The sequence below is a fragment of the Pinus tabuliformis genome, chromosome 4_1 (genome assembly GCF_031772625.1).
Source record: "Pinus tabuliformis cultivar Carrire ecotype Pingquan chromosome 4_1, CPIR1, whole genome shotgun sequence".
Classification (NCBI taxonomy): domain Eukaryota; kingdom Viridiplantae; phylum Streptophyta; class Pinopsida; order Pinales; family Pinaceae; genus Pinus; species Pinus tabuliformis.
The window spans coordinates 73,418,620-73,439,848 of NC_142303.1; the positions used below are offsets into that span (position 1 = coordinate 73,418,620).

The following is a 21,229-nucleotide window of genomic DNA, read 5'->3' on the forward strand; positions in this document are numbered from 1 at the left end:
CTCTCTCCATCATCCTAGTCTCCTCTTGAGTGCATCTAGCCAATAATTCATCGAAATCAGGTATCCTTTTCTATACTTTGTCTTAGCAGCAGCTGGTGCATTTGAAGGAAGCTCTACCACTTTTTCCTGCACATAGTTGTTGGCCAGCGGACCCCCCGCGTAACGATTTTGGGTAAAAGTATGGTAAAGGTCCCACGAAGTGCGCGGAGCGCGAATTGTAATGGGTTAAGTCCAAGGCTAATCTGCCCTAAAATATTATAGATTAATCTAGAATGTGTCGGCTTGCCCATGGTCCGCGAACCATGGAAATGTATAAATAGAGCAAGGATCTAGGTTTAGAAGGCAGTTCTAGATGGTAGCTTTGTCGAAAATCCGAAGTGTATGGGTTTGTGAAAGCGAGAGTGCTTTGAGTCTGTGAGTCCGAGTCGTGGGTGGTAGTGGTTAGAGTAGGCTCTGCAGCTGTGTGCGCAGAGGCCTGGTAGAGTCCGCAGCTGTGTGCGCGGACCCCTGCAGCTGTGTGCGCAGGGTGGAATTGTATTGTACTGAGCGGAAGATTAATAAAGATAAGTGTTTTTGAATTACTGTGTATCTGATTGCAGATCTGAATGTTTATGCTTATGTTATGGTTTTATGACTCTATTTAAGATTTATGATTGCACGCACTGGGTTTAATTGTTAAATGTTCACTTAAAGACCTTAAAGAATAAATCGGATCTATAATAACTGCAACAAGGCTAAGGATCTAAGACACCCTTTTGCGGATCTTCGTGAAGGCCAGACAGCTGCGCGGAATAGCATAAGTGCGTAGATTGGGTTGCGAATCCTCCAGACCTCATCAAGACATCCCTAGGGTGTGGAAACCTGGTTCCAGCACCCTCCCATACTACCTCGGGTGAGACTTCAGTCCGTGCTCCGTGGATTGTTGCCGAAAGGGCCAGTAGTACGAGATTTGTTTGGCTAAAAACTCTTCCGAACCTGGGTCAAGGCCCAATAAGCCAACAAATGGTTCCGTTGCCGGGACCGGGATCTGCCTAAGGGATGTCTAATGTCGGAACACTGGAACCCTATAAAAAAAGAGATTGACAAGTGGTTGGATCAGAAGCTTCACGAGTTCATGGTGCAGGAAAACAAAACCCCGCAGATATCTGAGAAGAGGTGGCTGGATCGCTACATATACACAGAAATCCACGAGATCTTCTTCGCGTCCTTCTCATTAGAACTGTATGAGTGGATCGCGAGGCTAGCAGACAGCACAGGAAGGTGTAAGCTTGATCAGCCGATAGTTTGGACTCCGGAGTTAGTGCGCAGGCTAGAGGCATCTGAAGATAAGATCGCGCGGGCCATAGATCATTGGTTGGATCGGATAATAGGAGGGTTTATCACTGAATTCGCGATAGACACAACTATCAGCTACAGCGAAGCTGAAAGGCGTTTTCTCAAAGGACCGCGAGGTAAGTACATCAAATCGTTGAATACCTGGATTAAAATGTTGTTATGTGAAAAACAGGTTATGCGAATCCATTGATGTCTGGGGTAACGCGGAGCGGAAGAGGCTACCAAGGGATCGAAGGATTAGAGAACAATCCCCTGATTTCACTTTTGCAGGAAAGCGAGGAGGAGCTTGCTGGGTTTTCTCCGAGAAGTGCAGTTTGGTTGATAAAGCAACGCATTCCACAGCTACCGCCCCCATCCACACCATCACCTTCTTCACCTACATCCACCCCATCTCCACCTACCCCACCTCCGCCACCTCCAAGGGTGGGAATGGCGAGTGCGATCAAGTTGCCCATGTTTAGAGGCATAGGAAACGAGGAACCAGACCAGTTCTAGTTTGTGGTAAAGGCAGTATGGGAAGCCCAAGGCGTTACGGACAATAACATTAAAAAGGCTACCTTGGTGAGCGCACTGCAGGATCGCGCGTTGACGTGGTATATTAAGCACTCTAGCAATCATCTGAATGTTGGAATAGCGGAGATCCAGGATGCATTGAACAAAGAGTTTAGTCGACCAAAATCAGAAACTCAGTCAATCATCGGATTTAAGGAAATTGCAATGCTTCCAGGTGAGACACCGTGGGATCTGGATCAGCACCTGAAAAGTATGATCCGTGAAGCTAATATGACGTTGTCAGATGCACAGCACCGCGCCTGGTTTGTGGCATCCCTGACACCGCACCTAAGGACGGCGCTGTCACAACAAAAGATCTCGACCCAGGCCGAAGCATTAGAGATAGCGATGAGGTTGCATGAAACGCCAATACAAGATCCTGGGTTGGGAGTCCAACAAATCCACGTGCAATTACAAAACCTATGCCTAGAGATGCAGAGTTTGAAGAAGGATAGGGTGCCCCAGTCAGAGGCGTGCGAAGAAGTGTGGTGTATAAAGTGTAAGGGCCAGGGGCATGATAAGGATCACTGCGCTGTATTTGCAAACTATTTGGCAGGAGGGGGACCAATGCCGTTGAGACTAGAAGCGCAGGCAGCTCCGAATACGTCCACTGCGCTCTGGTGCGCGATTTGTCAAATAGGAGGAAAGCATGCGATGGACAACTGTCCCCTACCGCAGAAATATACCCAGACTCCGCAGCAGCTGTACTGTAATTTCTGTAGATCAGTGGGTCATGACGAACGAACGTGTCAAAGCTATGAACTAATGATGGATAGGACTCCAGCCTATCGAATGCAGATGGAAACGCGAGGCCCCGACCCAGCTGCAGCAATAGTGCGGGGCGGCTTCCAAGGGCGAGGTCGAGGACGAGGAGGGATGGGACCAGGACAAGGGCGCGAACAGTTAATCTGCTACAATTGTGGAGGACCCAGGCACTACGCGCGCGACTGTATGAATCCAACCAGAATAAGTTGCCCGTACTGCTATCAGTTTGATCATGAAGCTGTAGATTGCCCGACGCTGATCGCACAGATGCGTGAGAAGGGGGTACTACAACCTGCTCCAACTCAAAATGTCCAGATGATGAGGTCGGAACCACGCGAAGGAGACCCCAATGTGAATATGGTGCTTAGAAGTGGTGCGAATATAGAGGAGGATAAGGAAAGCAACCTGGGGACGACGTATGGGTCCGCAAGACCCCTACAAAGGCGCCTGAACTTGACTCGAGACGCGCGAAGGAAATAGATATGGAAGCTATGAAGAGCTTCGCGGAGGTCTCTACCTCAGGTAGTAAGAAGCAATCAGAATTGGGAGTGGATCTGTCTATGATTACTACCTTTTTAGAGACTTGCATGAAGCTACTACGGGACAATGAGGCAGTTCAAGGACTCCAAGAGTTGATCACTAGGTGCGCAGGACCAGGGGAACCGCGTGTAATCCGAAAGATGGGAAAGCATACTTTGCGTACAGGAAGGGAAATGCGGCTGACAGCGCAAATTGGTGAATATGAGATGGATCAGGTAGTTCTTGACCTAGGTTTGGATGCGAATGTGCTACCAAAACAGACTTGGGAATGGATGGGTCGACCCGTGTTACAGTGGTCTCCTATTCAATTAAGGATGGCAAATCAGCAAAAGATCGTGCCCATGGGAAGACTACAGGGGGTAACTGTGGATATTGATGGCGCAAGTACACAGACAGATTTCGAGGTAATAGAAATTGTGGATGACAATAACCCTTACCCCGCATTATTAGGGATAGATTGGGCTACGGACATGAATGGAGTCATCAACCTGAAGAAGCGAAAAATGATTTTCGAGAAAAAGTCGCTACGTGTAATTGTGCCGCTAGATCTAACCGAAGGAGCGCGCTACACTAAACCTGTGCGCGATGAGGACAATGATGATGAACTAGACTGCATTTACCAGATAACGGCGCAAGACCAGGACCGGGTGAATCCAACAGCAGACGAAAGACTCTCATGGGAACGCGACAGTTCCTGCATGTCAGATTCCGATGAAGAAGTAGAGCACTAGCAGAACCGATTGCATGAGGTAACGACGCTAAATTGTAATATGATGATCAAATCACTGCAGCACGTGACAACCGAAGTAAGGACACTACCAGCAAGTGACGGCGCAACCAATGGGGAGGAATTCATAAACCAATGGGGAACTACAGTTATGAAGCAGAAGCGGCCCGGTGCGCAAAAAGAGGTGCTATGCGTAACAACTACACAAGGGTGGAATGCACCTAGGAACATTAGGTGGAATAGACATGAACGTAGAAAGTGGTTGCATGTACGAATCAGAGGCTCTCAACATCGAACGCGGCCTAGACAGCCAGGACGGAGTGGTTTGGGCACCTACCTACGACGAGAAATACAGTCGTATGCTACGCAACTAAATCTGCGCATACCAAGGGTTCGGTGGGCATATAGGACCATAACCAAAACAAGGCATGCGAAGATGACCCTATCCGCGCTCAGATCGGATGAAACTAGGAAGGCGAAAAGAATTTCCCCGCGCACCGCCCCTACAGTTCGGACTAACCTGGGCGAAGGAATTCGGCAATTGCATGAAGCTATTTGGTGCAGCAGCTTGAGACTTCGCGAACTTGATGAAGAATGGGCAAGGTTGAGGAGGAAAAGTGTGAGGTTGGACGAAGAAATTAGCAAAATAAAAAGTGTAGTTGCACAAACGAGTTGCGCGAATTTGAGAATAAGGGGACCGAACCTAGCTAGCTCTCCTACGATACTAGAACGAGTTGTGACCTTACTATCATGGTTGCAACCACACCCTACTGAATGGAGGAGCACAGAACGCGACACGCTACTAGATGCAAAGGTACGCGAAGAGTGCCCGCAGCCCGGACTTGCAGGGAAGTGGAAACCTCGCACAGGGGGTGCGACCACCTGACTATCTGTAGGAGGCCCAGTGTCAGCGCTTCAAGCAGTTGAAAGAAGGCGCGGGACTATAAACAAGTTTGCACAAGAGATGCACGGAAGAGACGTTCTGTGCAGAACCAGTAGGTCATCTGGATCGCGGTCGCGAATAAGGGGTTGCGCTACCGTGTGGAGAGGCTGGGAGGTGACCATTGACAGCACTATTCATGACAAGAAGTTTGATTTACGGCCAAGAGGAGCGGGCGGCAGGCCATTAAGACAAGCATTTAGAATTAGATACGAAACAATCTGCCTCCAAGAAAATGTTAATGACTTAGAAATGGAGGGAAGGGTCGATTTCAAATTCACGCAGTCTTATAAAAACACTAACTGGCCACCCATGCACCTGAGAGAATCCAGGATAAAAATGATGTCTAGAACCAGAGCAAGGGTCGCAGAAGAACCCTATCTGACCTAGGAAGAGCCAGGAGAGGCGGCCGCTGCCCCAGAGATTCCAAAGTCCCCACGTACACCGCGACCCCGGAAAAATAAACAAGCTATGGGGCCAGTCTGGGCATCACCACGATTCAGTAAGTTGTCAATGGCAAAAAAGGGTAAGGCCATCACTACGGAACTCGAGGAGGACGAGGAAGATCTACAAGCTCTGATCGCTCAGATTGAAGCACAGGATGAGGAAGAGGAAAATGTTCCCCAAGTACCTTCGGCGATAATACTACCACCATATATCCCTCCGTGGAAAGGAACGGCCAAGATTCCGAAGGACCTAGAGGCCATGAAGAGTACGCTCCAGACCCCGCTTCTTCCAGATGAAATACGGTTTGATGGTCTGCCGCTGGGTTGGATACCGAATATCAAGTTTGAAGATTGGGATCTCGTGGATAGTGAGAAGTTTCCCCACTGGCCGAGGAGAAATTACTGCAACAGAAGTGGTTACGGGGTGTGGCGAAGGCGGGATTACTCAATCTAAGGTGGATACCCCACTATCACTGTACGACCATCACAATTTTTGTTATCTGATAGTTACTATGTCTCGTACATGATGGGTATCCCTCGTACTATGTCTCGTACATGATGGGTATGCCGACTAAGGGAAACAGCCCTGCAAATATAGCCGGAACGAGTAGCGACGTGGGCCTCGCCGAAGCCATGAAGGTTAAATACAAGCTGGAAAAGCGAAAGCAAGGGTATGTAATAGCAAGCATCAAAGACCGAGGGGTGCGCCTCGCCACCCAGTTGCTGGCTGGCAAGCTCATGAGAAAATGTCGCGCAGACGAGGTGCTAGCATCTGTCATTGCGCTCGCGGAACAATGCGCAAAGAGAGTGCAGTTCAACTGGACGCAGTTTCTTTGTGATGAATTTTTGACGAATTGTCACAAAGCCCAAGAGAAAGGTAAGACTTTCCATTATGCATGGTTGCTCTTAACAATCTTCCTGGTTGCAGGAGCGCTGCCGAAAGGCAACCAAGTGTGGTATAATTCGCTCCAGGGTACAAAAGATGCCACGAGGATTCGTGAGATCAAGGTGTTTTGGATATTCATGGAGGCAAGTATACGGACACAGATCAGTCGCAGGCCGCGGTTATCCCCGACAATATACAACCAGTTGCAAAGTACGACCGAGTTCAAGGCGGATATGCATAATCTGTATATTCGGGCGCGAAAGAATCCTACTCGAGCATGGGTAAAGCTTACGTTCATTGCAACAGACGATGCAATTTTTAAAGCAATGGCGGTATGGCCTCCAGAATGGCGCGCTCCAGAATTGGCCGAATTAGAAAAAATTGTGGCCCAACAGCGAAAGAAAGAACTCACACTGTGCATTACACAGTTGGCGAAAAGAACGTGCCACAAAAAGGAAGCACCCATGTAGCGGGAGGCAAAGGAGGTAGTAGCTGAAACTATCACGATGGTCGCTGAAGAGATTGTGGAGGAAATATCCCTGGAGCAGGACATATAGGGGGAAGTGGAGACACAGGAACGCACGGACCTGACCACAGCGTCGACTCAACTTAAGAGACCGCACATCCAGGAGCAACCACCAGCACGCAAAAAGACGAAGACAGCAAGGACTTTGGAGGGAGATCTTCTTGCCCACAGAGAACCAGTGCGGGATATCACTAAGAATGCTCTGGAGGAATTGATGACAGAGCAAACGACTGTGTTGGGGGCGCTCAGAGCACAGCTACAGGCGTTACAAGTGTGACCCCCAGGAGGGATGATACCGAACCTAGCAGACAATACATCCGCAGCAGAACAGATGGTGCGCACCCACACAACGAACACCTTAGGGTTACCAACAGGCACCATCATAGCAGAAGCCGAAGGTAACGTGAGAAGTTGGGGGTTGAATTTGTCCACCCTTCCCAGAGAAACCCTATACTAGTTGCAGGATGGGATAACCGTTGAGATCCGCGCCCTACAGATTTTGACAGAGCAAAAGGGAAATCTGGACCAGATCAGTCTCCAACACGATGACTTGGTTGCACGCAACCAAGAATTGGAACAGGCCATGGCGGAGGTTTGCAATAGTGTACCAGAGCTGGCTGTGCCAGCGGAACTCCCAGCAGCCGAAAAGATTCATCATATAGCCACAGGATTCCATAAGGCTTAGGAGGAGGCTGCCAAAATTCAATGGGAATTGAACTTGCAGATCGCAGAGCTAAGACTAAAAGCGCAACCCCCTACACCACCGGAAGTCAGAGAGCAGCACCGCTGCGCCATTCAAGAAGGATTGGCAGTAATGGAGTGCGCTATACAGGATTGCACGGGATTGTTGGACCAGTCCCTTCTTACACTCACATCACTGCAGGAAGACCCAACACTACAGCAGGTAGAAACAGAAGCACGGGAGTTGCAACAGGCCTATGATAATGTCCGGGGGACCGCGCAGATGGTTACTTAGCGCTTGGCCAAGATGAGGGAGGCTCAGGCACTCAAGGCACAAGTCGACGTTGCTCGCCAAAAAGAAGCAGTCCTTAAAGAACGCATCCAGTCGTGGCTTGATGAGGCATTCGCGGTCACCGCCAGCATTGAAGGAAAGCTAGCCCATATACAGGCAGGATACGAACTCAGAGAAGCAAGTGAAGCTGATAATGATGTGTCAGAGGCTCGCGCGCAACAAGTACAACAGAGGGCAGAAGAATGTGTTGCAGAAGTAAGCAAAGCGCAGAAGTTGCTGAATAACCTCCGCGCAAAGATCACTACACCAGCCGAGTGACTCGGGACGAGTCACGATGATTGTGTTGGGGGCTTGTTGGGCAGCGGACCCCCCGCGTAACGGTTTTGGGTAAAAGTATGGTAAAGGTCCTGCGAAGTGCGCGAAGCGTGAATTGTAATGGGTTAAGTCCAAGGGTAGTCCGCCCTAAAATATTATAGATTAATCTAGAATGTGTCGGCTTGCCCATGGTCCGCGGACCATGGAAATGTATAAATAGAGCAAGGATCTAGGTTTAGAAGGCAGTTCTGGATGGTAGCTTTGTCGAAGATCTAAAGTGTATGGGTTTGTGAAAGCGAGAGTGCTCTGAGTCTATGAGTCCGAGTCGTGGGTGATAGCAGTTAGAGTAGGCTCTACAACTGTGCACAGAGGCCTGGTAGAGTCCGCCGTTGTGTGCGCAGACCCCTGCAGCTGTGTGTGCAGGGTGGAATTGTATTGTACTGAGCGGAAGATTAATAAAGATAAGTGTTTCTGAATTACTGTGTATCTGATTGCAGATTTGAATGTTTATGCTTATGTTATGGTTTTATGACTCTATTTAAGATTTATGATTGCGCGCACTGGGTTTAATTGTTAAATGTTTGCCTAAAGACCTTAAAGAATAAATCGGATCTATAATAACTGCAACAAGGCTAAGGATCTAAGACACCCTTTTGCGGATCTTCACAAAGGCCAGACAGCTGCGCGGAATAGCATAAGTGCGTAGATTGGGTTGCGAATCCTCTAGACCTCATCAAGACATCCCTAGGGTGCGGAAACCTAGTTCCAACACCCTCCCATACTACCTCGGGTGAGACTTCAATCCACGCTCCGCGGATTGTTGCCAAAAGGGCCGGTAGTACGGGATTTGTTTGGCTAAAAACTCTTCCAAACCTGGGTCAGGCCCCCATAAGCCAACAATAGTCCAACACTTCATGCTCCTCCAAAGTCAAATCTAAAGTTATCTTCCATGCATGACAATCAGATTTGTCATTGAGCCATGGAGACTTGTCCAATATTCTTTGTCCATCAAATCTCTCTTAGTGATTGATTTTCTCTCTCTTGCTTGGGCTTTGTCTCCACCTAGGCTCTGATACCATGTTAATTTTAGTTAACAATGGTATGATCTATGCTTTACACAATTACTTCAATGTTCTTTAGCAGCCCAATGACAATTTCCAATTTAGTTTTCCAATAGTGATCACATTAACCATAAATCACATTGACAGTAACTATAGATAAAACATGAACAATAAAAAAATGTAGAAGACAAGCCAAGACAAGAGGACACCAAATTTGGCGAATGTCAGGGAAAAACCCCAAGATGGGGAAAACCCTTTGATTAATTCTTCTTATTATCATACCAAATGTTCAGCAGAGAAAGCACAAAAAGTCAAAATTAACTTGCCAATTCAAAGTCAAAACAGCGCTATCAAATCTGCAATCAACCGCAGTGAAATCCTTCCCTAACCAGGAAGTCAACGGTGGTCAACGTAGCAGCAAAACAATCCACTTGGAGCTCGGTCAGCGGCAGTCAAACTCGGGCTTCTAAAGTGGTCAAAGTTAGCCCAAAACAATCACAAAATTAGTGGTCAAACTTTGCAGTCAAGTTTGTAGTCAACGCTGCGATTGATCTATGGTCAAAGTCAACATAATGCCTCGGTTCCTATGCCAATAGATGTGAACTGCCAAAAACAAAATTCTAGCACAAACATCACAATCAAAGGATGTCAGATCACCCTTGGTCAACATTGGTCAAACCTGCAACAGTGTCTAAAATATTGGCCTTGTATTTCATCTTGCAATTCGTCCTTCCGCTGCCACACGTGTGAGGAAGAGAGATGCCCAATAAGTTGTACGAACCAATCAGATGAGGAGAGAGAAGAATGTGTGAGATGAGATATTATCAAATGAGGTTTGAGGTCTCTTATATTTATACAAATCGTTGAGGGTCAAGAGACACGTCCATTTGGCTTCATGAACCTACATGATGATGTGGCCAACCTTGTCAATTTACACATGTGTGGGCATAAATTCAAAAACACATTTTTACTTGTCCAAATTTGATGATTTTTAGGTTGATTTTGGTCCTCTCGAAAAGAGGAGTTCAATGCAATTATCATCTCCATCAAATGAGTTGTCCAAAGTGGAATTTGGCCATAGTTGCCAATTTTAACACAAATAGAAGAGCACACGAGCATAGCAGAGAGGCGAGAGCAAGCTCTCATGTGAACTAGAGAAAAATCCAATGAGTGAATGAGTCCACTTGGTTTTGTGAACGAGATTAGCATTTGAGTCTTTAACCTAAGCCAGAGGGCCAACTAGATTTTTGATGAATTTGTCTATCTTACACGCAAAAGCACAAAGGAGAACAAAAATGAACTCTTTACTAAGTGAAAGACCTCCTTCATTCTTGCAAACCTAGTATGGCTGGTCACTAAAAAAACTTGTTGAACCCATGCACGAAAAGCACAAAAGAGAAGCACCGAGAAAGGCTCTCTTTGTGTTGTGCAAGCCTTTAGTGGCCAATTTGTGAATGAGAATAGGCCCTGGCTCAATAGGTTGAGAGATCTCATACTAGCTTCTGTGTGGATAAAGGAGAATGGCCCTCATACCTACACCATTGATAGCCTGGGAGATATTTGCCCTTTTTATGGTGTTTGTTGTGTCGAGCAACTGAGAAACCACCCTTAACAGTTGCACAAACTCTAAGATTGGTGTGACTCTAAGAGAACTGATGAATTTGACTTGGAGGAAAATGGCCTTTATCACTCCACCCTATAACACTAAGTGAAAACTTCCCTCATGGCTTCATGATCTAGCTCAAGGGTGGCCAGCTACAATTACTAACCCTTCAACAATTGCAGACAGCTAATGAACTCGATCAGATAAGTACCCTTCTGGACTTCATCTCTATAGTGTAAACCATGTTAATAGGAAAGAAATGATGATTGATGAAAGTGTTATGTTTATATGCTTGTCTGTTAAATGGACAATATGGCCTATATGATGCACTATGATGAGAATTAGTAGCTTTGAATGTAATGGTTGTACACCATTCATATGCCTGCTAAATCAACCTTTAATCATAGTTTTAAAAATCGGAACCGGTGACTGGACCGGTCCACCTTATAAACCGGGTTTCAAACCGGGACCGATCAAACCAGGACTAGTCAGATCTCAATGAATCGGTCTTTAAAAAAATACATGAAATAATTAGTTTTTAATAATAATAAAAACTATTTTTAAAATTTAAAACCATGATTCCAAACGAATAGAGACAAAATATGCAAGGTCTGCTCATCTATATAACATGTAAAGGTGAATATATCAAAATGGCACCGAGTGCAATACATATCAGCAACAAAATACATAATCAATGAGGCTCCAATTGGCCTCTAGAATCCGAAAACAATGCTCTAAGCTATGGGGCCACTGACCTACCACAAGTCTACATATCAGTGATCAACAACAAGATCACTCCTCCTCATGATCAAACTCATCACGACTACTAGACAAGAGATCATCAACATGAGCTACATAAATAATATGGCTCAGAGTTTGTGGACTCCTAAAACTCCTCTACAACTTTAGTAGTAGTAGTAGTAGCAAAAATAGACATCAAAACTACAAATCATTGATCAACATGGCCACTCATGAAACTCATCATTGATTCAGCGCTACTAGAAATGGGATCATCAACAAGAGATACATAAACATCATCTAGCTCAAAGTCTTCAGACTAGGATTGCCCAACCTTATAACATGATAGAAACTGAAAAGGTTTAACATGCCTAACCAATGATTTTGGTTTGAGTGAAGGGTTATTCTCTTCAACCTTATAATGTGGTAGAAAAATATTAGCATACCAAACCAATTATTTTCCTTTAAGTGAAGGGTACATTCTTGTTCAGGCCATGGTAGAGGAGTTCAACAATCAATAACACCAACATCAACAAAGTTCAACAATCAATACCACCAACATCAAGGTTCTTAAAGGGCTTCATGCTCTTGATCAAATGCCAATCTCATACCCTCACACATGATAGAATCAAATGGAAACATTGCAAACCCTCAAACCATGAAATCCTAAAAACCATTAAGTCTACTGAATTTTGAGTGAAATCTAAAATTCTAGTTTCTCCATATGAAATCCAATGAGGTCGAAACCACTCTCAAACATCCTGAGTCATTTCATGATAATGTTAAAAATGTAAGTAAAAGGATGAAAATGAAAAATAAAGGAAATCTCACTTTTGCTTTAAGAATTTAACATTACCATTAATTGCCAACATTGCTAGGGTTGAGATGTGTTAGGCAAATGAGAGGGTAAGCATGCTTTTCTTAGAGGAACTATTTTCGAGGAAAACAACCCCAAATTTCCCTCAAAACAGCTTCAAAACTCACAAAACTGCATTATGTGGGGTCTATAGCTGCCCTGGCAATAAACCAGTCAGTTTATGATGGAATCGACCGATTTGTTCCAGTTTTTGTGAAATTTGGGCGAAATGGACCCTTCAACCGGGTTTTTTGGCCGGTTTGACCCAGCCACCCAATGAATCGGCTAATTTGATCGGTTTCTGGTTCAAGCCGACCGGTTTTTAAAACTATGCCTTTAATGTGATATGGCGCTATGTCTTTCATGTTTATGGACAAAAGTAAATGGTTCACCTTAAGCATAAGAGTGATAGACTTTTAGTCCTAGTTATGGCTAATGTCCAAGGTTTGTTATTAGACAGCCTGGAGAAGCTCTGGGATTGTTGAAGTGATCAAAGAGCCTTGTGGATGATATGGGTTTAAAGACAAGAATAGCAGTCTTGATTGAAAAAGGGAGGCTCAAGGGAAAGAGTCTTCTCAGAACATCTGATGGAAAGTATTAAAGAGTTCACTTAAAGAACTTTGGAGCTTGTGGAAGGCTACTGAAGGAAAGACCTAGAATATGGTAGTGAGATGGAGTATGGATAACTTCAAGGCTAGCAAGGACCTTTGCAATTTTCAAAGTCTTTTGGTCATACCTATGCCCTGTAGGAACCTCCACCAACCTTGGGAATAGACTAAGGAAATCGCTTATGCAAACCTACGATACCCTAAAGAAATTTGGGAGTTTGGAGGTCCTAGCCTCAACCCCAAGTCATATGGGTCCATAAGGAGGTCATGACCTAGAGCTTAATCGAAAGGGAGCATAAGCACAATATTGGTAGAGTACCAGAGTATCGAGATACCAGGTATTGACGAATTCTCAATGCACATGCAAAGTCAACACCCGATGATGGACCCGACAAGTTTGTTATGTGACAAGATTGATCCCTATTAGTTGACATCTATATCGAATCAGGGAAGGATGCAAGTGAGAGTGATTTTGGTGTAAGTTTCCTAGTGGGCCGATAACTCAAGAGGTGAAGTATAATCTATGAGTGCAGTGGAGTAGGTTGTGGCGGTGTAATGGAGTCTCGCGAAAGTCGACTATTGGGTGATTGGTCGTACAACATTAGAAGAATCACAAAAGGACTACCGACAGGTACCCCCACCCCTAAATAATAACAGAATCCAACAAATATATCAGGTGTTGGGAATCGATTTACCATCATATGATGGGGGTGTATCTGCCTTTCGGCTTTCAACAATTGAGAGAACGCGATGGAGTCTATCGAGCATAAACTACCGATGCAAACAAAACCCCCACTTCCCGTCACTTAACAAAAAGTTTGGGAGTCGTCACTTGACAGAATGAGGTGTCAACTATTGGGTTTGAAGGTAGAGTGTCAAGTGATTGAGACCCAAATATTGGGATTCCTCTCGATACTATTGAGACTCGATATAGGGGTGGACGTGACATGATGGCATGGTGGACTTAGCAACGTGACAATGAATCATGATGTAGCACGCTAACATAGAGTTTATGTGGCATGTCCTTGTGGCAAGTAATGTGTTGTGATGACATGGCACAAAGCAAGTCCTTGATGATGTCACATGCAAATATGGTGTTGACATGGCAAGTCGCCATGGTAGGAAGAAGCAACAAGGTGACAAGGATCAAAGTACGAAACTATGTTGAGATGGTGGCTAGATGGAACTTGTTATATTAGTGACATGGATATCAAACTATCGTCGTATCTGGTATCAACCTATTGACATGTCAGGGGTCAACGATCAACCAAACACCAGAGTGGGGCATTTGTTATACATCCCAGTCATTGAGCGCTCCAGTGGCCCAATAAACGAAATAACGAATGACAAACAGTGATCCCTGTCAAAGGACAACCTGTTATCATGTCAGACTGAGCAGAGGATAAGTTTGATTGTGGGTTCCAGAGGCTAAGGGCTCAAGGGGCCTCGTAAACAAAATTGGCATGCGACAAAGAGATGGGTATTGTAATCTAACGACCCTATATTTGGTCAAGAAAAAATAGGGAATTACAAGTTTCATCAATGATGATTTGTCAAGGACAAAGGGGCTCAATATGAATGCTTGCAAGTTGGTACAATCGACGTGTTTGTGGACGTGGTGGATGGGATAGTGATACATGAGCAGGATCTACCACATGTCTGTCACATAGATCTGCACAAAAGCTAACGTGTCCCTTCAAGGGAAGATCTTCAATTGGGCATACCTTTGTGCTCAATGAAATTTATATCATTGGAAAGCTCTTAATGAGCAAAAGACAATGGCGATCTCAGAATCAGGTTTTGGGGAGGTTGAAGAAAGAGGAATTTTTATAACCCCATCTCCATAATTTAACATTTGAGGTCATATCTGGATGCCCCACAGCCCTAATCAGGTAATAGGGGAACTAGGTGTATTAAATTGTATATTGTATCATTCAAGAATGTCCACATTCCAAAGAGGCATGGAAAGAAGTAGAAAGGATGATGAGGATAAAGAATATTTGGAGGGAGACAGTCTTGAAGAGGCTTTCAAATCCTGGTGTAGCGGAAGGAGGCTTCTAAGATTATAGCACTACCCCTTAATAAAGCTTGGGGTGTATGGCTTGCCAAAAATCATTTGAAGACAGCGACATTACGTATCAAATGTGCAATCCAGGCTTTGCCACAAGTAAAGCCTACCCACAGGTGCAGGAAAAAATCTATCTCCCATTCTGATAGTGCATCACAGGGAAACCCTCCTAAGGGAGGCTCAAGAGGAATTCTATACTTATCTTCAGGGCATAATCTTTCTTTTAAAGCTGGAATTGGTCAATAAACCAATAACGTCTGTGAATTAATGGCTCTAAAGCTGGTCTTGAAGGTAGCAGAAGAACTTGGTTTCACCCAGCTACAAATTTATGGTGATTCAATGCTAGTTGTTCAATGGAAGCACAAAGAAATAGCTCTCAAAAATTTTACATTATGCGCATTGTATGATGAAGTTCTCGATCTACTCGCATCTTTTTCACACACATCTCTGTCTCATATTTACAGGGACAGGGATACACTTGCAGAGGAGCTTTCAAAAGCTGGAGTTGGGCTGGAATGAGGAACCTGGATCATTATTGAAATCCAGAATGGTCTGGATATAATCATGAACCGTGGACCTAACTATCAGTTTCTTCGGTTTCTATTTCAGTTTCCTCTATTGGACATTTCCATATCTTAGGATGAATGGTTGATGTAGAATTTTGAATGTCATTTTTGTTTTTTTCTGAAGAGGATACCGATGTAACTGTCCAGATATAACTTCACACGTTTAAAAAGACCTTGATAATTGAAAAATATAAGTATTCAGGTCGTTATTTCCTTTTTCTTGCGTTTCCAATACAAACACATACCCATCCATCTTTGGTTTTTGTTTTTTTCTGAATAGGATACCAATGTAACTGTCCAGATATAACTTCACACGTTTAAAAAGACCTTGATAATTGAAAAATATAAGTATTCAGGTCGTTATTTCCTTTTTCTTGCGTTTCCAATACAAACACATACCCATCCATCTTTGGGCTTCAGGTGTTCCAAAGCTTGAGGTTGCATATCTTGAACAGCTTGAGGTTGCATATCCTGAACAGCTTGAGGTGTTCCACTATTCAATACATTTGAATGTGTGCAAATTCATGCACACGACACATACAAAATATTGCTACATTACCCTACCCCCCATCCAGGCATATCCTCAAATATGGGACTAAAAAGTACATCCAGCATTATTATAATTTGGGAGTGCGAAAACAACATCTAGATCAATACTGAAAGCAGACAAAGAAAAATATATATATGTGTGTGTGTCTACCTAAAAAGCAAGGAAAACTAGATATAAAAGAGAGCATAAGATGCAAGTGCAAAAGAGACTCGGAGCAAAACCAGAGGGGAGAATATCAAGGCCTGCCGGAGCTCGAACTAGAAAAGAAGATATAAAAGAGAGCATAAGGTGCAAGTGCAAAAGACACTCGGAGCAAAACCAGAGGGGAGAATATCAAGGCCTGCCGCAGCTAGAACTAGAGCTGATGCCGAGGCTAAAACTAGATCTAGCTGCTGAGGACAATTGAGGGAAACACAATACAGAATCGTTAAGAGCTTTGAAGAGGCCAATGAACTGGCAAATGATATCTTCCAGGGAGTCACCAGACTGAGAAGGCCTGGCTGTATAATACTGGGGAGGGCACCTTACTTCTCCCAGTGCACAGAAAGTTTTATGTTTCAATAAAACGTATAAGAAAAATTACACAAAGCTGCAATGGGGCCTTGCTGACCGAGTCAATGGAAAAATGAGTCACCTCAAGAGCCCCATTCTTGATGTGGTCTGCCCCACTGAACGGCATCTCAGAGACAGACAAGGCGCAGTGCAAGTCTTGAACAATTTTGGCAGAACGGGTAACTCTCAAACCCGGCACCTAAGCCGAAGAAAGTTCGCGGAACGGAATGCATCTCTCAGACTTGCGGCATGTTTCTTCAAGAAATTCGAAATAGTCACAGTAATAATATTTTGGATGAAACAGAAGATACAAAGCTTAACGAGGTGCTAAATATTAGGATAAATTATTGATCAGAAACTATCAAAAAAAAATACACACGCAAATTTAGAGTACAAAAAAATATTGGGGATGGCAGAGACGACAAATAATTAGGGTACCAAATATGAAGGATGAATACAGAAGCCATTGAAAGTAAAGGAGGATGTCAAATATAAATTTCAGGCTGCTGAAGGATGTATGTACACACGTCTACTAAGATTATTAATATTACACTGATCAAGTTTCAAACTAAGGGCAGTCAGCTGACATTTATCCGTTGCTCACAACGCAAGGGAAAATTAAAATCAATTCATTCTGGAATATTGAATTTCTTCCCTCAAGTAAAGTAAAAATGATTTAAACCAGCGGATGGTAGCATGAAAAGCAGCACCTCGTCCTCAGCATTGCTGTGGTGCTTGTATATGACCCGCAGGAAGTGGTAACGATCGAGCAGGGTTCGAATCTCGCCGTCGCTTTCCTTCTCAATAGCCAGCGCCTCCCTGTGGAGCGTGGCGAGCTCGCCTCTGATGGCCTTGTGAAAGTAGAGAAAAACCAAAATTGGGGATTTGAGAGCTGAATGCCACACAAAAACCTTCGAGGGATCCACGAAGCCTATTGACCGTTCGATGGGAGCCAAGAGTCCCTGCGCGTGCTGAAGCCCTGTCAAAGGAGTAGCCATACTGCCTCTTAACACCTTAGAAACCAGGTTTTTTGCAACAAAACAAAATTGCCGAATACCATTTCCAGTAGTCGGGATCCCCAAATTTCATGAACCTGCAGAGCCGAACGATAGTTATCCAGCCTTCTCAACCGACATCTCCTTCATCCATTCCTTTCCTGCTTTTTCCTCTCTTTACATTAACAAATTCCCTCCTTCCTCGCTAACCCCGTTAACGTTTTTGGTACCGTGGCAAATGGGCGGTATCCACGTTCGCCCTGTATACGTGCATGGATTAACACTTCTGACTCGGATTTTGCAAACCCCACGTATAACGCCGCTGGCGCAGGGCCACACAAGCTTAATTACATTTCAATTAATGTTCTTAATTCCATTTCCATCGAATTTCAATGAAAGTTCGTAGTTCCATTTCCATCAGATTTCAATTAAAGTTCTTAATTCCATTTCCATCCAACTATGTTCCATGCCGACAATCCCCAGAGATGAATCGAAGGGTTTTAGTGCCGGGCAATGATTGAAAGGTGAATTAGTTGAATCGGTGCTTTAAACTTGTTTTTATAATTTAAATACATTTTAAAGTTTAAAAAAAAAAAAAAAAAAAATTAAAAACAAAAATTAAAAAAAAAAAAAATAATAACAATAATAATTTTTTTAAATAATTTCTTATTATATAAATTATTAATAATATTAAATTAATAAATATATATTCAAATAGTCGGCAGGGCTTTTATTCAAGTCATGGGTAGGGTGGGTGCGAAGAAGAGGAATTTACTTGATTCTGACCATGGTGTTTGGGAAGGAACACTAATAATTGAAGAAAAATGTATGGTCTTTTTTAAGGTTTATGTATTACGAAAGATAAAAGAGTTGGCGAGAGCATTATTTTTGGAGATTCGATGAGCACAATTTTGTATCTCATTAAAGAAAGCAATCCAAAGGACAACTCCCTCTTTTGAGTTCTTTAAAGAATCAAGGGGCTGGCAAAGTGTTTTTGCTCCACTGATTTCTATTGCATTCTTAAAATCAATAATGTGGAGGATGATACAGAAGCTAACAAAGCTTGCTTGATGGATTAGAGCAAGCTTGAAATCAATGGCACAATTAGTGTTTACTCAATTCCCTAATGGCTCTATGAATCTTAGTGTTTGGTCCTTTAAATTTTCCCCTCCTTTGGATATGGGTTTTGAATTAATGTTGTTTTGTCCTTTTCCCTTTCTATTTATTTTCCATCCCCCTCTTCCTCCATCCCCTTTCCTTTCTATTCATCCCTCCTTCCCTTTATTTTTTCTTACAATTTGTTCTTCCCCCCATTTTTCCCCCTCGCTCCCCTCCCCCCTTTTACCCCCTCCATTTTCCCCTTGCGCTTCCTTCTCCCTCCTCTCCTGGGCCCCTTCTAGTCATTCTCGTCCCCTCTTTCTTTTATCATTCGTTATGTTGTATTTTCCACATGATGGTGTACTCTCCTACAACAGGCATTCAAAAGGTTATCATATAAGGATATTGGATCTCCTTAGGAATTCCCTTAACGTGGCATCTAAATCATTCTGTCGCCATGCAGATGGTGTTGATCTCTCCTCGCATGCTCATATTTACAATGATCCTCTGCCAAAATCTTGGAATCACCCTCAGCTCAAATTCATGATGAATTTATTTGGTGGTCACACAAGTAATATTAATGAAAGAGTGATGTTAATCGTCTGGCAAGACATGCGATTCGGTGTTAAATTGGTCTCAAATCAAGCCCTAGATTCATTCATGATGACGTTTGTTTTGTAGTTTTTATCCATATAGGTGGCCCAAGACTTGGGTCACTCTGCATGTTTTGAAAGCAGTTGTGGCATCTAGACACACCTCCTCCAGGCAGCTCTAGGAAGAGTTCCTTTCTAGGGTCTTGGCTCAACCTCTTACGACTATGCAATTGTGGTTATGGCATTTTTGTTTGTGGGTAATTTGGCGTAAGGGTCTCTCTGGCCCACAATGCACCTTAGTTGCACCTAACCTCTCTGCTTCAATTGGCATCAAACTATTATGGATCCTCCAGTCTGAAGGTAATTATGAGCCCTTTATGTTAAGTTTGGGAATTTCCAATATTAAGAGTCGGGAGGGAAACCCCCCCCCCCTACCCCACCCCAAAGTTGGCTCCTTTTCAGTTGCTTTGGGCCTTAATTTGAATTATATTCCTTATGTTTCCATGTGTGAGGCTCTAGTTCATAAAAAGTTAGTGAATTTTAGGTCTGCATTTTATCAGTTGCCTTCTCTTGGTATTGGGAATCCCGAAAGTTGTTTCTTTGGCTAGTCTGGAGCTTCTAACTGCAAGGGAATTACCATTAGACGACTAGAATTGGTTCCTTGGATTCCATCTTCTATTTTGATTAGTCACTCACTACACACTATCACATTAGGGTGGTTAGGATTGTTCTTAGTCTATTGTGGTCAATGCCCCAGCCATCATAATATCATGAATTCCAATTCTGACTCCTCTTCAGTTGCTAGTCCATGCTCTCAATGCCTATCTGGTCATGAAGCTTTATAATGACCTACCGGTAAATTTTGTCAGATGTTCCACATTCAAATCAAATATGTTGACCATATTTTGGCCCTTCAACATCAAATTCTAAGGTTGGAAGATGAGGTTGACACACTTACGGCAATCATTTCGGATCTCCAACTTAATAGAGGTCCATCCTTTGTCCAAGAACAACCTTTGGAGTCTGCAATCAAGCTAGTCATCAACCTTAATAGGCCAACATCTAAATTTGAATAATATGTATGCAATGTGAATTTTTGGGTCTAATGGGTTTTTGTAAATTTTGGTAAGAAGATTCTCTATGTAATGGGTTTTTAGTGAGGGTGTTGATGGGAAAGTGTCAAAGATGTAATGGGTCAATAGTTAGTAGGTATCTAATACAATTATGAATCTGTGACATGTACTCCTTGTGTATTTGTTGTGACTGGGTGTAAATTTAATCTAATTATTACTCATTTATGTTTAAAAATAAAATAAAATTGTGGGCACGGCTTTTTAATTAGAGAATGTTATATGTAATGAATGTTTATGTCAACATCCATCATGTGTCACCATGTGGACATGTAGACAAACATCCATTGCGTATCATATGGGCATGTGGAATCATCACCTAACAGTTGAATTTCACTACATTACATGGAAATTTTAATGTTATATAAATGTGGACATGTAGACAAACATTCATTGTGTATCATATGGACATGTGGAATCATCACCTAAAAATTGAATTTCACTACATTACATGGGAATTTTAATGTTTTATTAGATTAAATATGGTGGCCATCAGTGATTATAGTCTAGATTCATCTTAATTTCAAATCTACCATGTGTCAAGAGGGACCCAATCTCTTTTATGTTGGATGGAACTGCCCATAATGGGATGTTATCACCAAGATTGTGTGAAGCTCGGTTGAGCTTGGACACCCCTTGGGATAGTTTACCTCAACTCCTCCCCATGAGATTTGAACCTGTGAAGCTCGATTGAGTTTGGACACCCCTTGGGATAGTTTAATTACCACAAAGGTGACTCCCATCCTCAACTCCTCTCTCTGAGATTTGAACCTATGACCTGGTGGAGAATAAATTACACACGAACC

General features: G+C 43.4%; 1 protein-coding gene across 2 annotated transcripts in view; it reads right to left on the reverse strand.

Annotated features, from left to right (window-relative positions):
* BTS (zinc finger protein-like protein) overlaps positions 1-17,849 on the reverse strand; it is a 197,811-nt gene extending 179,962 nt beyond the window's left edge. Inside the window, exons 1-2 of one of the 2 annotated variants that reach the window (XM_089419241.1) lie at positions 17,318-17,849; positions 15,905-15,976 (exon numbers count right to left, since the gene is read on the reverse strand). In XM_089419241.1, the coding sequence (XP_089275367.1) occupies positions 15,905-15,976; positions 17,318-17,605 (360 nt within the window). In that variant the 5' untranslated portion in view covers positions 17,606-17,849. The remainder of the gene's footprint in view (positions 1-15,904; positions 15,977-17,317) is intronic. The other variant, XM_089419242.1, reaches the window with a different exon arrangement.
* Between the last annotated feature and the right edge of the window lie 3,380 nt (positions 17,850-21,229).